At 38.9% G+C, this 17227-nt stretch overlaps 1 protein-coding gene across 1 annotated transcript; it reads left to right on the forward strand.

The window, feature by feature from the left end:
- Positions 1 to 10183: 10183 nt before the first annotated feature.
- On the forward strand, positions 10184 to 13523 carry LOC141806637 (B2 bradykinin receptor-like). Its single transcript, XM_074692256.1, has 2 exons — positions 10184 to 10323; positions 12013 to 13523. Exons 1-2 carry the CDS (start codon positions 10304 to 10306, stop codon positions 13058 to 13060), a joined length of 1068 nt encoding a protein of 355 aa, XP_074548357.1. The 5' UTR covers positions 10184 to 10303; the 3' UTR covers positions 13061 to 13523.
- The last annotated feature ends 3704 nt before the right edge of the window (positions 13524 to 17227 follow it).

Raw genomic sequence — 17227 nt, forward strand, 5'->3', positions numbered from 1 at the left:
AAGAATCTTGGTAAATAATATCACAAGCTGCTCTTCTCTGCCAATTTTCAACTTGACTTAAGGTATGGTTTTCGCTGGCATTCTTGTGGTTGTTTGTTGTTGCAGGTTGTTCCATCAGAGGCAGTCTAATTAGGAATTGTAAATATTAATTTGTTTGATAATTAAGAGTCCAGCCTGGGGAGACTTTGAGGCTGTAAAAAAAAGTCCTATGCACACCATTCCCTTTGGGATTATTTGGAAAAAATCATCAGTTACAATGAGTCTTAAATCAGGTCACGACCCTTGATTACTGAAGGAGGCAAATTGGGCCTAAATCTGGCCCAAGATTCTCTGCGGCCAGCCTTCACCAGACAAAGCTCTCGACTCTTAAACCATAAAGCAGATTTGATGTTTGATTTTTAGCAGGGCCCAAACTGAGGATGGTTAAATCTGAGTCTCTCAAATGAGTTGCATCCTGGGTATAAGCCACATCACACCACGATGACTGGACATCAGTATGCAGAGCATGCTGCCTGTCACCATGGAGACTGACATGCATCACTCCAGCTGCGCCCGTTGGCCGTGCCATTTCCCTGGTCGATGGCCAAATATAAAGTGAAACCACTCTGGAGGACTAATAGAAAAGCTGTTGAACAGGAAGCTGGATGAGTAAACAGACGGACGCTTAGACTGACAGAAGATGACAGGGTGAGTGAGAGGAGGAAAAATAGGAGAGAAGAGAGAGGGCCACACCTGAGGCACTCAGACACATTGGTTGGAGAGACTCTATCCTGTTTTTGTAACACCAGATTTAGAATTCTTGACACCTGAGAGGTAATTTCTGTGAAACCTCAGTGCTTAACGTGATTTAAATTTTTAATACCACAGTTAAAAGTGCACATATAAGGGTACTAAGCAGTAAACATAGGTTTGAAAAGTCTATCAAACATAGGTGATTGGCATGTCTGATGACAAAAACGTGGGTTCTGATTCCATTTCTGCTGTCATGTACATTTGTGATTTCAAAAGAGTCTGGCTACCCTCTATTTTGTTTATTTCCCAGGCTCACTGCAGTTTATACTTTCCACAGCAGAGGGCACCATAGTAAACATATTAAAATGGTGTACAAGGATGAAGATAAATGACACATGCAGAACTAGAATCAACTTTGAGTGCAATCATGGGGTTAACTTTTCGTTTCATGTCAATTTTGGGAGACTGAAATTGTAAAAAAACAGACTTTTGTTTTGTTTTCATTCTAAAAGACTTCTGAAAGCTTTCCTTTTTGGGCAGAGGAGATGTTAGCGACACACAGTCTCTTCTCTTTAAGTATCACTGAAGTGTCACAAACCATCCTATGAAACAAGCCATTTTTTTAATTATTTTTTATTTTGCCCCTCAGAGGCTTCTGTGGTGATGTTCTCTGCCAGTCTGCATCAGAGGGAAAAGAGACTCTGTGTCACTGAGTAAGACAAAACTTGGCTGTCATCTGCTTGTTTTCACATTTTTTATCCGTCATCCCTTGAATCGGGGAAAACGCCCTGCACTTTTATCTTTCCTTTAGATGTTTGTGAAAGAAATTCCCTCCTGTCTCCTTACGTGAGTCACATCTCCACCTGTGCCTGGCTGGTCAGAGCTCATTAGTCACCACAGTTGATTGTGTCACCACAAACAGGGCAGAGCTACAAGTTGGTTAAGATGGTGCTTTGCATTTAAATTGCCAGTGATGTGTTTTGATCTCTGAATTTGAAAATATCTCCATCATATAGCGATTGAGTTTTGTTTCAAGGAGATTTCCACTGTTTTCTCTTATCCCTGATGGTCTATTTCAGTTAGTTCAGGAACCAGTGTTTGGTTTTAAGAGCTGACAGACTTTAACTACTGGGATGACAGAAACTAGATTTTTTTAAATCACAATTGTTTACTAGTTTTTTCTCTTCCATCTTTCCTTTTGTTTTGTTCTGTTTTGTTCTGTCCTCCTCTTGCTTTTCATGTTTGTCTTAAAATTATTTTCTTTTCTTTTTTTTCCTATATGTATCCTATTACCTCCTTTCTTTTCGCTCTTTTTTTCTTGTTTTTTCTTCTTTGCTGCTTTTCTTTGATTTTTTCTTTTTTTCTATTGCTTTAATTTTTTGCCTTTCCCTTTCTTGTTTTCTTTTCTTTTGATATTTTACTTTTTAATGTCTTTGTATTTTCTTTCTTTTATTTCCTTCTTTTTTACTTCCTGTCTTTACTCTTCTTTCTTTTCTCATTTCTTTTCCTTAATTTTTTAAAAAATGTTTTTTTTTTGTTTTTCTGTTTTTGTCCTTTTTTTGTATTTTCCCATTTTTCTTTTTTTTTCATTTTCTCTACTATCTTCTTTCTTTCTTTCTTTCTTTCTTTCTTTCTTTCTTTCTTTCTTTCTTTCTTTCTTTCTGTCTGTCTTTCTTTTTTCTTTCTTTCCTTCTTTTTCTTTCTTTCTTTCTTTCTTTCTTTCTTTCTTTCTTTCTTTCTTTCTTTCTTTCTTTCTTTCTTATTGCTTTCTTGCTTTCCTGGTCTAAAAACCCTGAAACACATGTTTCAGTACATTAAGTGGCAGACTGCACCTTTAATGTTGGTGTGTGATTTGAAAAAAAGAGAAGGAACTTTTGGGGGACAGTGCTGCAAGTACCACCTGCATTGAGGCTGGGTTTTCTTGTTAACTGTGAGTTTATTCCTTCTGAATTTTTGCTGCGATGTTGACTGAGCACAAACACTCGCAGTGATAGATCTGATTCAGAGTCCTGTTGGGACATTTTGCTATTTCACAAGATGTTGATGAAGCTTGAACTCATTTTTGAAAATAAGTCAAATTGAAATTGTAACCACATTTTTTCCAGTTTTTCCCCAGTGAGGGACTGAATAATCACAAAGTCATTCTTTTTCAAGGGGCTTTTTACCACATATTTTACATCTGATTCTGTTCTCTAAACTACAAACACCCACGGCCTGTAACTTGAGATTTGCAGCCTGGTCTTTACACATAACATGTTGAACCCACCATAAAGGGCAGATGTCCTGTTGTTTTGATAGTGTTGTTTGAGCTACACCACACATGTTGTACAGTGCTTTAGATCTGTCTTTATTTGGGTGGTTGAATTACACAACACAGCTTGGTGGCCTTCCCCATGTGTTGCATAATTCCTTGTGATGCCTGATGTATGAATAAAAAAAGGATGTGAAATTGAATCCTATACTTATTCCCTGTTTAGGTTGCTCAAGTTAGATAAAAATGATACATCAAGCATTAAAAGCAGAGAGCTAAACCAGTGCCAAAACAAGTCTCACCCACGTGGAACATTTTATCGTCAGTGAATGCAGTAATATCCAGCAGTTTGTGATTTCTTGCCAGGAACATTTGGGCTGTGAAACTTGGGTTTTTATTTTATTTTTCTGTGATTTCTGAAGAAATTGTTTTGTGTTCCACTGCTGGAGGCATTAGTGGTGTCACACAGTGCTCGTCAATGTTGCATTAGTGGTTTCAGAGCAGACGCCTGAGTCTACTACCAGCGTCAGACCCTGCACATGGTTTGACACCATAACTCGCCATCTCAACACTCCGTTTTATCTTGAAGAAAACATGAAGAGCACAGCTGTAAAAACAAAATGTAAACTTTACCAGAAGAGATCTGCCAGGTTGTGTCAAGTCTGGGAGATGTTATGAAACACAGAACATGGGTGGGACCAGTGCAGAGAAACAGAACTCACAGTTTAGAAAAAACCGTCAGAGACTGGCAGAAGGAGACAGGAAATGAGCAGAGTGGTTTTAAAGAGGAGCACTGCCCCCTCGTCCAGACATTATTTGACATAGCTCATTACACACTGCTGAGACATAACTAATGGCAGCTGACAGAGTTGTAGTCTTGCCTCAAGTCATTTCAGTTTAGAATGACTTGAGGCTGTTACTCACAGGATTCATCCATTGACAGATTCTCCACAAAGATATGAAATGATCGGGTTAGAAAACGTAATTAAATCCCACATATTGCTAAAGGACGAGGCTGCTTATATAAAAAAAAATGGCGTATTGTAGTTTTACATTCTCATACTTCTTGTCCTGCATGCATAAATCAAATAAATTTCTAGTTGTGGCATCACTGGAAAATCCCAACCACATGATATCCACCGACCTAAGTGCCAACACTTTAAAGTCCTACTGATGTGTTCTAAATAAAATCTTTGCAAACACAATAGAAACACTATTTGACTTTGCACAACAGAAACGAATGTGCGCAGATTAAAATAACAGTGAGATGAAAAACCATGAAAAGCTGGAATGCTCTGTGAACTGTTTAGTGAAACCGTTGAGAGCATGAGCCAAAAGTTATTTCCAGGCCACACAACATCCCGCCAAAATAAAGCACTAAAAAACTGCCATGTCATGTTGTAACTTTTAATAGAGAGAAGCTGATTGCAGTTGATTTTGTAGCCTGAAAAGAAGTGCAGCGCAAAAATAGAATGTTTCACTGTTGTTTTGGACTATTTAATAATCAATTTTTTGGGGGGCCTAAAATAATCAGCTTTTACATTGCCACTCAGTTTAGACATAACCTTAGAGGGGGTTTTATGCCTTCCTTTTTTTTCATTTATTTATGGATAGGTAATGCTGGATGTTCATACTAAATGTCTGCTGATTTTCATCTGCTGTAGAAATCCTTGGATCTGAATCATGACATCTGACGTCATGACATCTTACTGAGTTTTGCTGGAAGATGAGGCCATCAAATCCTGGTTTCCATACTGGTTTATGACACGTTGCAAGTGCCGGCTAAACATCAAGGTCTGTCCATTGCTCTGCTCCCGGAGGGCCTCCAGAAAGAAGAGGGTTCATGGAGCGGAAAGCCTTAAAGAAACAGCTAAAATGGGGCCCTTCTAAGTAGAGGCATTAACAAGAGTTTTCTAAAACACTAGTATGAGAAAAATATGGATTTTTAACGAGCTGTAAAACATGTAAAGTAACTACAAGGGTACCAGCTGGACAGTATAAAGACTGAAGAAAGCACAATACCCCCATCTAAAAGCTGACAGTTTTTCAATGGTTCTGTGTTACAGCTTTTAGTTGAAAGAAAAAATATATGAGAGTCTTCATTAAAGTGCCAACAGAAAACAATGCAAAAACAGAATGAAGTTTAAAGGAATACAAGTGATTAAAACAGAGCCTATTGGCATGTAAAACTTGAAAAGACATTGAAAGAAGATCAAATATTATTTGAAACAAAACAAAGAAACCAGGAAGGAAACGTTCAAAGAAGCACTTTAAGAGGCTGGGTTTGTCAGAGCTTTAAGAGGTAATATCCTTTCGGGTAATTTATGGAAAAAGACCCTGACAGTCTGTTGCAGAAGTACTTGTGCCCTTTTGTTCACCTATCCAGTTTACTTTACTGCAAATCTGAATCGGGAGAAATGTGTTGCTATGGGAAAATGTTGACAGCGGGAAGTAAATACTGGACAATACACTCATTCATGCACAGATAAATCATTAATACAAGAGAATGAAATAATCTATCACGTAAGCAACGGTTTTGATTCTTATCATTTCAAGAAACAAAGAAACAAACTTTCAATCCTGGCTCCAGGAAGTCTCATTACTTCCTTGCAGTTAGCTTGTATAAAAGAAAACAGGCTACTATGTACCCAAACTGTTTTAAAACAGTGAAAGAAGTAATAATAATAATAATAATAATAATAATAATTATTATTATTATTATTATTATTATTATTATTATTATTATTATTATTATTATTAGTGTTATTATTATTATTATTATTATTATTATTATTATTATTATTATTATTATTATTATTATTATTATTATTATTATTATATTCAGCCTGCAACAGGAATCCTATCAGCTGAAGTTAACATGGTATTAGCACAAGCAAATGCTCAGCTCTGATGCCCAGGCCCCTCAGGTTGTGTCTGCATTTCATGCTAGCCTGCTAACAATGAACAGGTTGTATTATCTTTTTACTAAAAGATAATTTATTTATCTGCTGGTCCCAGATGCACAATGTCAGTCAGGAAGTGACCAAAGGGCTTTGTATGGAGGAGAAGTCAAACTCTGCAATATTTGGAACAGAGGAGGGGTTTACCCAATTAAAAACCAATTAGATGTTAAAAGAACTGAAAATACATGCTTGGTGAATTTCAACAAAAAAGCATATTTTCCAACACAACTAATCACTGTATGTTTTTCTGTCTGCTTCTGTTGAGTCTCACGTTCACTGTAAATAGAGGTTCATACAGATGCTTCGATCTGACTAGCTACAAGAGTTAGAGCCCCAAAAGATACAGGTTTTCTCATGACTAATTTTCAATGAACAGATAAAACTTTGCCAACATAGCCTTGCAGATCAGTACAGGGTTAATCACAATTTTAGACAAGGCTTGCCACGAAAGTGTCAGAATACAACAATACAATGAAATGTTTTTAAGCAGATTTTTCCAACAAGTTGAAATTCTTAACTCACATAAAAATGGGATTATAATGAAAAGAAAACTGATGCACTTTTGAGGACTGAGCTTTTTGTTTGCAGGAAAAATTAAATAATGACTTCTGTGAGTCAAGGAATTGAATAACAGTTCTTGCTGTAATCATCAAGAAATAGATATTTCATCTGGAAAAAATAAAACTTTTCGGGAAGCAAAAGTGGCATGTAGAGTAAAAATAAAAAGATCCGGTGACAGGAAGTCACACTGCCTTATTTCAACATTGCATTATTTTAAGAAAGGTCCAAACACATCAGAGGAGAGCATTTCCCGATGCTAAATCATGTGATTTCTCAAAACAACCACTTGTAAGCCCCAAGTGTTTCCAATCAATGCTAACATGAAAATGCTTTTTGGTTTTAACAACATTCCCCCTTTCAGCAGCATTGTGAGAACTTAATGTCTTCCAAATTGCCTTGTTATTCATACAGCTGCTGTCTCTGAGATGAATGGGAATCTCAGCCCTGACATAAGAACCGGTAACTGGTTTGATTATTGAACCACCAGACCCCCACTCAGATGTCATTTGTGCTCAGTACAGAAAATCTGATCTGTGTAATTTGTAACCTGTGTCGTAAATCTTAGTTAGTTTTATTAGGAAGAGATAGAGTGTCAGTGTTGACATCACCAAGGGAGGGGGGGGGTCTGAGTATTATATAACATAATATGTAAGACTATAAGGTATACAAAACAGAAAGAAAATCACAGAGAGGGAGAATGCAGGAATACAGTTTCTTATTTTTTTTCTTTGTTTATTGAGTAAAATTAAAATGTCTGACTTTTCAGTATGTTATCCAAAATCCTTAAATTAAATTCATCTGTAAAGATAACAACACCTTTAATTTTAGTGATTGACAATACTCAAAGAAAAGACCAGTTTCAAATTTTGGGGGTGCCCACTTTCTAGGTCTTGAGACATGAAGGCCTTGTGCACACATAACAAGGTGTTTTACCCTTCGTTCATTTTTAAAAATACTTTTGTCCAGATGTTACTAAGCAAATCCACTACTGTTAAGTGTGGCTCAAAGTATGCCAAACCCATATGTGGCAATGTTTTTCAGATGTGAAACCCATGCCAGCCAAGTAGAACGAACCCCCTGTCATTCAGCTGTGACGTTTGAGAACCATAACTGTTTCCCGGCGTATACATGAAACCATGAAACAGGAGTTTTCTAAAATCTTCACTTTGGAGTGAGTTTTCGCAAAACACTGTTTTCAATTATGTAAAACTGCAGATGCATGTGGATGACAGGCCTAAACATACACCAATGCAATTCCCTAGATACTTGGTTATATGTGGAAATGGCTGAAGACTGTCACATTTCTGTCCCGTTCTGATCATTTGCCTGTCTTCAACCTGTCTTTTGTCCTTGCCCTGATTGGATGAACTCCTAATCTGGATCTTGCTGCCTTTCTGATAACACTCTCAGTCTTTTCCTTTCACAGTACTGTTGCCTGGTCTTTGAATTTTCTTCAAATGAAAGACATTGCTGGAGTTTTCTGTGTTTTGCGTGCAGCACTTTGGTCCAAACAGCACTGGTAAAAGATTTCAAGAATTAAGGATAATGCTGTAACAGCAAGCAGAGAGAGAGCGCTGGTGGCCCGGTACAGAAAGACCTGAAGTAAAAGATAAGATCACAGCTGTGCTTATAATACACAAGTTTGGAGCACATTTCAGAAAATATACAGTTCTCTCAAGATAGAACACAGGTATGGCCTAGAAATACTAAATATCATCACATTACCCATTCAATCCATAAATTGTATCTGTCCTACAGTAGGTGAAGGCAGGGCACCTCTAACATTTGTCCATTAGGGACTCACTCATTTGTTCCATTGCTCACTTGATGCTGAACATTGCTCAGAGCGCGGTCCTGTGATGGGTGAGTCAAATGTGGGGAATTAAAACACACTCATGAAAAACAAACAGGAAAATCATAACATAGATCAAGCAACACAAAGAAAGAAGTTCTCATGTTTCTTTGAAATGTTGGCCAAAAACAAAAATTACATTTGGCAGGTTTTACTACTAACTCAGTTTCCATTTTTAGTAAAATCATGTGAGTAATGCTTGTTCAAGATCAGTTATTAGAGTAACTCTTTCTCTCATCTTTACAACACAATGAGACAAAAGGTTTAATAGAAAGTCCTGGACTACAGCACATTCTGATCACAGTTGAACTTAATACAAAAGTAAACTTTCCTGTGGGCTTGTGTTTTTTTGTGTGGTGCCATTTAACTGTGTTTATCTAGTTGTGGTGCAGAAACCAAGCTGTATGCACCAAACTCCAGAAAATTCCAGAAATTTTGAAGGTTGGCTTGAAGTGTAAATGCAGAATTTTCAACCCCACTTTCCTGCAATTTTTCTTGGCCATACTATGTAAAAATTCCACAAAAGCAGGAAACATTCAGAACACACAAAAGCAGATCAAAGATCAGGGCTGTCACTGATGGAGTAAATAATTTCAGGCAGGTCAAGATTTAAGTCAAAAGGATGAGAACAAAGTCAAAATACAATTTCAAGATTAAAGTTGAGGAAATAAAGGCAGAATAACCTGCCCTGATGTTTACCAGTAGTGTGCATGGCACAGTTTCCTCTTCAGCCACAGGTGTGAATGGCAGTAGCAGCTGCCAGTACAGGAGCCAAAATGACAGTCTTTAGGGTCCATATATTCTATCACAGTCACGCGGTGTTCTTCACTGGTGTTTCATTTCTACACTGTCAAATACTGCCGGGGCATGCATATCCCAATGTTTTCAGTCATTTCTTTGCAGTCCAGTGCATGATAATAATTCTCACAGCATCAACATTTGAATGTAGACTTTATTTAAAAAATAAAGTAAAGACTTTTGATGGGGTCATTCTCATCTATACAAAATCTCAGACTGACCTCAAGGTTCAGACCTTGATGAGTTACACACACACAAAAATAAAAAAAGAAAAGTGAATGAGGTTTCCTTCCCTTTTGGAACCAGGCCCAAGTGGACACTTCAGGAACTGCAGTTTTTTTGCACCTCTGAATTGGTTTAAGTTGGTTTTAAAGGTTGTTGCATGGTAAGCATGCAATGTTGGGTTGACAGACAGACACTGGTATCATTTGTCCCGAACCATTACATAAGAAAGTCCCATCAAAATGCACTTGTAACCCTTTCAAATGAAATGATTGTTCAACACTGAGATTTTGTAAGTAATCATAGTCATGAAATGAATACAGCCCATTCCAGTAACTGGGTCCATTTGTACGGTGATGAACTGGGCTGTTAGTGCATTCATTTCTTTCCCACAACATTAAGTAGCTTTCTTTCCATGCTTCCAGTCCATATGTATGTAAGTCTATTAAATATCAAGTAGTTAACTCGTAATGGCAAGTGTGCATAAATTGTGTTTATGTTCAAGAATTTCTCAAATATGAGGCTTTGAGTTTTTGTTTGGATTAAATCATCACACATTACAGACCCATGGGATAAACAAACAAATAACAGAAACAAGTCTGTTCCTCAACCAAAGGGGGTTTTTTTTACCCATACAGGGGCAAAGTCCTTAAACTCTTCCAGTCTAGGGTGACACATTTACAATCTTTATCAAATCATAAAGCACTGGGAAGTGCACAATAACAAATCAAGAGCAAGAACTCATTTCTGGGAACGTTCTCTAAGAGGAGGGCAGAAAGAGAGGATACAGCCAGAGGTTTGGCCCTTTAGCTGACATCACTATAATTACGGTTTCCTTTGAGTGAGCCAGTCAGACACAGACTCAGTCAAGTTAGTCGCAGCACTCAGAAGTGGAGCTGGTATTTGTGCATCACACGTGTGGAAATGACTCTTCAAGCTACAAGGTATGTGAGAGCCTTGTTTTCTTTTCTATGCTCTGGAATACTTTGGATGATGTCTTTTTGTGAAAGTAAGGGAAAAAAAAACTCAGAGTAGTGTTGTGCCTTGAAGTAGCTTTTTAAAATCAATGTAGAAGGTTGTTAGAATATATCAGCGTGTGGGGAGTGTTCATTATACTGACTCATCCCACCATGTGCTTTGCAACAGCTGAAATACAGCTGATAAAAAAGATAAGAAAATTAACATTCCTGTAAAGAAATCTCTTTTTCTGGTTGAGGTACTTGGATTTCATTGATTTTCTTTATGCAAAGAGTTTTTGAAAGCAATTAGACTTTTTTTGTGAACATCTGGTAAACATAAAGCCCTATTAGACTCTTTTTTTTTCCCCTTGACTGCATGGCACGTTCATCCATAAAGCCAAATAACAAACTGACTTAAACTCCTGATCTGTCACTCTTATTTTTCTCGTTGTGTTTTTATACTTATTTATATATATCATTATTACACAGCTATAGAAAATGGATTTGACTTCATAGTTTGCCGGATGTATCATATGTTGCAAGGCAAAATTAAATACACCCAGGGAAAATTAGAGTGGACAGAGCCAAGCCTGTTGCTCATTATGGGGAAATTGTGTACAGTGGACATAGCTTTCTATCTATTGGATAAGGCTTTGGGGCAAGGTGTAATTAGGTAAAATGAGTATACTCAGGTAAATACCCAGAGAGCACGCAGATAGCCAAACCACAATGTTCTATATAAAGGTCTTAAGTTGGCGTTTGCAAGTCTCAGCTGATGGTCTTGCATGTTGATGTGGTGGCCTATTTTGCAGAGGTCCACCCACCATCAAGTGGACTACTTGAAAACTGAGGCAGAATTTGTACTTTATGTTATAAGAAAGGTCAGGTGATGATCAAAAAAATAGTTTTCTAGGAACCAAGGCAGGCAAATAAAAATCCCAGTCAGAAAAATTAAATACTTCCATTTATTAGATACTGACAGTAAAATGTTTTCCACTTTACAAGTCAGGTCTGATTCCAGTCTGTTAGAATAAATGACATGGCAAAATTCTAGTTCAGAGAACAGGATCCTGAATTCTCATTTTAAGAAGCTGATGCACAAAAAGCAAGCAGACACTCTGGTGAAAGTTGATGAAAGACTGGTATTCTTATTCTGCAGGCTTGGTTGTAGATTGGAGGCTTGACCAGGTAACAGGAAGGTGTGACTGGGGAACTGTGGGCCACGACTACCCCACACAACACAGGGTGAACCCCAAAGCTCTTAACTGCAGTCTGCTTTGTCCTTTCACTTCTACTGACAAGAGGAGCAATGAGAGAGGATACACCAGAACAGTCTTTGCAGAAGTCTTTTTCGCTGACAAACACATCCTGCTTAGGATATCACTCAATGATTGGATAATACAGTGGCACAGACTTCAGTGAAACTTCACATCACTGGAGTTTAACTACAGGCAAAAGATATAAATTAGCTCAACATGCCAAACATCTGCATAAAGTCCTGGTTTAAAGTTTTATTTGGCTGTTTGTTTTGACACTACAACCCAGCCAGGTCAGCGATGGGAAGCTCTAAGGACAGCAGTGCATTTGTGAGAGGAGCCTGCAAGAAAGTAAAAAAGTTTGTGCCGCAGATTATGGAAACATAATCTGATTGTCTGTTTTTTTAATTCTCCACAGCGTGCCTCCAAACTTCAGCACCCCTGCTTGGTCTGGGGATCTGAACAGCACCAACGGCACCGAATGTTTTGATGACCATGTCTGGGAGTGGCTTTACAGCTGGCAGCCAGTCTACATCGCACTCATAACTGTGCCTGGGATTGTTTTGAATGTGTTCGTCTTGATGGTTTTCTGCTTGCACAAGAAAGCCTGCACTGTGGCCGAGATCTATTTGAGCAACCTGGCTGCAGCCGACCTGGTCTTGCTGTCCTGTTTACCTTTCTGGGCTGTCAACATATCCAATGGTTTCAACTGGCCTTTTGGTCTGTTCCTGTGCAAAGTTGTCAACCTTGGCATCAAGATGAACGTCTACTGCAGCATCTACTTCCTTGTTCTGGTTAGCATAGATCGCTACGTAGCACTGGTTCATCCAATGTCCCATGGCAGAATGCGTAGGCCCAAATACGCCAAAATTAACTCTCTGCTGGTGTGGGGTCTGGGGGTGTTGCTCTGTGTACCCACTCTGGTTTTCAGAAAAGTGAAGTATTTTCCAGAGTATGACGTACACGCATGTTTTCTGGAATACCCCGATCATGTCCCCAATCTTGAACTTGTGTTTAACGTGATGCTAGTCATTTTTAGTTTCCTCGTCCCGATTTCAATAATCACATTCTGCACTGTTAGGATTATTCGGGCTTTGACAAAGCAGGCAATGGAGCGGTTCAATGCTGAGAAAACAGAGAAAAAAGCCACCACACTGATCCTGGCAGTCCTTCTGGCGTTTCTGATCTGCTGGGTGCCCTTCCATGTTGTCGCAGCTGTGGACGTGATTGTACAAGCTGCTGGTCTGAAAGGGTGCCACCTCGAGACTGTTCTAGACATCTGTAACCAGATCTTCACCTACTTGGGTTTCTCCAACAGCCTTCTTAACCCCATCCTCTACGTCATCGTAGGCAAGAACTTCCGCAAAAAGGTTCAAGAACTCTTCTCACAGTGGAGTATCAAAAAAGTAACAACTTCTGAGTCCACACGGTCAAACTTGTCATCGACACTTAAGACTTTGGTATAAAATGCTGCTCTTAAAATGAAGTATATTGACTTCATCAAGAACTTTCCAATATCTTCTTTCTGTGGTCTTGCGCTGATGTAAATGATTGAACAATGATTATATTTTTAGCAAATATAATTATGTATTTGGGTAAAATCATCTTTCCTCAAAGTAGATTTAACCTTGTTTCAGACTTTTGTAGCATAACTAATCATTTATCTTGGGTTGCTCAAGCCTCAGATGACTTTACAGTGTTACAAACTACCACATGAAGTGTTCCTGTGTTAAAGAGTGTATCATAAGCTGTAAAACCTTATCACACATGGCTGTTACTTTATAAAAGAACTGTTTCTGTGTGGTCAAACTAATACAGCTTGCCTTTTCTTACAAACAATGTTGCGTTTACTGAATGTACAGGTGATTGTATCAGCCCGGTTGTTGTAAAATATTACATGTAAATATAGTTTTCACTCTATAACCTCTTGTCAACAGCTTGGACTGTAGCAAAACCAGTTTTTGTTTTTCTTTTTGCGTTATCATCAAATAAAACATACACATGTTATGATTGGATTTCTTATTGAGTCTTTGTAACGCATTCCATAATGCAAGTGGAGCACAAAACCAGATCCATAAGAAAGCTCCGATAACTGCTTGCTAAGTGTTTTCTGGTGTTTCTGACTCATTGTCTGCAGTTAAAAACAGGATTCTGTCAAAGACTTTCCAGTGGTGACACACAAACATGCTGCTTTTTGTTGGCTGCATGGACACCAGTTGTCTTATTATACATTTCTACCCACACCACTGTAATTTAATGGCCCTGTGTTGACTCATTGTGGTTGTGGGAAGGGGTACACCCCATAGCTGTCCCGAAAACGAGGTATGTCGAGCCAAACAGGAAATCTTTGTTAGACGTCAGGCTCTGACACCACTGCCAGGGATGGAGCTGTTGTGGAACGAAACTCATGCAGGCAGACGAAAAAAATCACATGGTTCAACCTCATGTTTTAGCCGTCTGGCTTTCAGATTTCTGCATAATGTGTTTCCCAGAATTATATTGTTTTACAAGAAAAAGAAAAATACTGTTAATATTTGCTTTGGATTCAGCAGAGCTCTACAAAAGACTATAAATTCACTTTGTTTTCAGTTCACATTTTAGTTATGTTTACAAAATTATGAGATTTAAAGATATATTAATGTAGCATTCCTTAAGTCACTTTGGCTTCTTCCGTTTCATGTTCGGACATAAGTGGCAGAGGCTGCCTTACTTTCTTGGCCGATTTTAACAAGGTTTAACAAGGGTTGTAACAACGAGGTTAATGATGTGAACCCAAGAAAATAAGTAAGCTATCCCTAGGTAGACCCAGTTCTTTCTAAAACAGAGTTAATACTGATATATCTGAATGTACTCAGTGTTAGCACAAGTACAGGCAGTGTTGGGAATGATCACGTAAAAAAGAAAGGCGTTGCTAATGCCATCATTATTTTCCTGAAACAGGTAATCTAATTAATTACTATTTCAAACCTTACAATGCTGTTATCGGTAGTGAAATGTGGCACATTATTGTGTACTGATATCTAACAGCTGTTATCCAAATTGGCTCACTCAGCCAGGCACAGGACATGAGCTGCATTTTTTTTTCCCGATTGTCCTTTGGTGACAGGGGAGGGGTGATAGACACATGTAACAATGGGTAAAGGTAGAAAACAGTTTCATGGTAAGCCGATCAGGGCCAGAGTTCAGGTGGTGAGTGTTGTTGTTACACACCTCAATGCGCTGCAAACAGCCAAGTAAGTGAACCAGATGCAACACTGGCCAGTCCCGAGCAGTCTGCCAAGTTAAAACTGGTGTTTCCAGGATGGATGTACAGGCACTTTTTCAACGCCATTGATGTAAAAGGCAGGAACATACACGTAATCTGAAGTGTACATTATGTCCCAGAGCAAAATCCAACACTGAGTTAAAATGCAAACTAGATCCTACTTTCTGAGCAGGAGCTAGTTAGCTTAACTCGCTAATCCTGTTTTTAGCATAACAGTCAGCTAACTGCTAATTATAAGCTAAGTTCTAGTACCAGAAACAGCTAGCTAGTAGTTTGATGCAAATAACAGTGGCTTTAATTTTTTCCCCTTTCCTGAAATAAATGGAAAACTGTATGAAGTCAGGTACTGCTGACTTCACTGTTGCTTTTGCTCATTCTCCCGGCATGATGCAGTCACATCTGTCTAGCCTACCAGGACATAAATGTGAGACACTGGCTACCAGGTAGCTGTCTGCCTCAGATACGGTAACAGCTCATTGAATCTCTTCCTGTAAATAATTGTGGGGAAGCACTGCAAGCTGAGGGCAAGAAAAGTGTTTAGACTAATGCTGCCCTGCAGGAAACAGCAGAGGGAAGTTTTGCTTTTGGCAAGCTTAACTTAAAGACTTCTTGGCTGAAAAGAGAGACAGCAGAACTTCAGTCTTACAGATATGATTTTTGGTGAGACGATTATGTAATGCAAATTAACCCTTGACCTAAGAATGAAAAAAATATAGTGTGATGTATTTACTGCAAAATAGTAATGCTTTTCAGTAATTTCTGTAAAAAGTAAGCCAGTCTGACTCTCTTTCTTTTAATATCGCCATTATCCATAAATCAGACAACACACTGCAACCACCTCTTTATTCTATTTCTTACATTTAAATTCACTAAACAGCTTATGTTCTTAAAATCTACAATTTGACTATTTCATTTAGCAAACACTTTTGTCCAAAGTGACATAGTACAAAACCAAGAGTTTAGACTGAAGGGAAAACCCTAGTTAGTTCGAGGAAGTGCTTCAAGCTATTTAGCCACAGGTGCTGCCATCCAGTGCCAGAAAAAGGTTTGTTCAACCTTTAAAAACAAGTAAAATATAAATAATCACTTAGAGCTGGGTCTGAGACCTCCAGACTTATTCTTCCAAAAGGAGAAGAGTGAGATAAAGAGCCTTACGGCCAGTTTCCACCAAGCAGTCTGGTTTGGATTAGTACAGTTTGGTACAGGTTGGCTTGATTAAGCCTAGTCCTGTTTGCATTTCTACAGCTAACCGTGCTCCCTCGTGGTAGGTGGCATGTAAGCTGGATGCCATTAGCCATTAGCCGTATCAGTTAAATAAGAGTGTGACGCCATAGCAGCATGACACAGTGTACCCCACCAATAAATCCAACAAAGAAGAAAGATGCAACACAGTAAACAAAGAGCAACAATGGGAGACATCCAGCAATTCACCTACTTTGTGATTTCCATGTGGCCCTTTGTTACAAAGCGCAATGAAGTTCTGTTTCAGAGATGGCTGTGTCCCACGAGGAGAAATACAGCCGCTGTCGCACGGTAAGTGACGATTCTTTCAACCAATCAACGGTCTGCAGTGTGTAGCTCCACCTTTCGGGATCAGATCGGTTTAGTTTGGCACCCCTTTGGAAGGGTCCCAAAAGTGGACAGCTTATCTGGGTTATTTGAGGATCTGTCCCAGGATTAGTCCGTGGAAATGCCATAAAATGCGTGTCGTTTTGAGACGAACCAAACTGAACCGCTTGGTGGAAACAGGGCGTTAGTTACAAAACGCAACCAGGCTGTTTCAACAAAGGCTGGGCACCACGAGAAGAAACATAGCTGCTGTCGCACAGTGACAACTCTTTCGACCAATCAACACACTGCAGTGTTGTAGCTCACACTTCTGGTGGATCAAAATGTCTGGCACCCAACAGAATGGTCCCAAAAAGTGGGACAATTTGTCTCTTAGTCAGCCATAAACCAAACTGGGACAAAACGAACTGGACCACTTGGTGGAAATGGGGCTTTTCACAGACAGAGTGCAGCAATCGAGAAGTAGTGTAAACCTGGATGAGAGACTTGAGGTAGGCAGAAGCTGTTCTTACTGTTTTGAAAGCCAGAAAAAGAGCATTGAGTTTGATAGGTGCTGCCACTGGAAATCAGTGAAGAGAGATCAATAGTGTGGTGTTTTGGGCGGGTTAAAGACCAGATATGCTGCTGCATTCTGGCTCATCTGCAGAGGTTTAAATGTTCAGGCAAGGAGGCCTGCAAGAGAGTGTTGCAGCAGTCTATGTGTGAAGTCTCAAGGGTCTGTATGCTCCCTGGCATGTTCCTGAAATATTTAAAAATTAATACATTAACCAGCATATAGATTTCATAAACAGTCGGCAAA

The sequence above is a fragment of the Halichoeres trimaculatus genome, unplaced genomic scaffold (genome assembly GCF_033239565.1).
Source record: "Halichoeres trimaculatus isolate MK-OKI-2021-1 unplaced genomic scaffold, fHalTri1.1 fHalTri1_scaffold_17, whole genome shotgun sequence".
Lineage (NCBI taxonomy): Eukaryota > Metazoa > Chordata > Actinopteri > Labriformes > Labridae > Halichoeres > Halichoeres trimaculatus.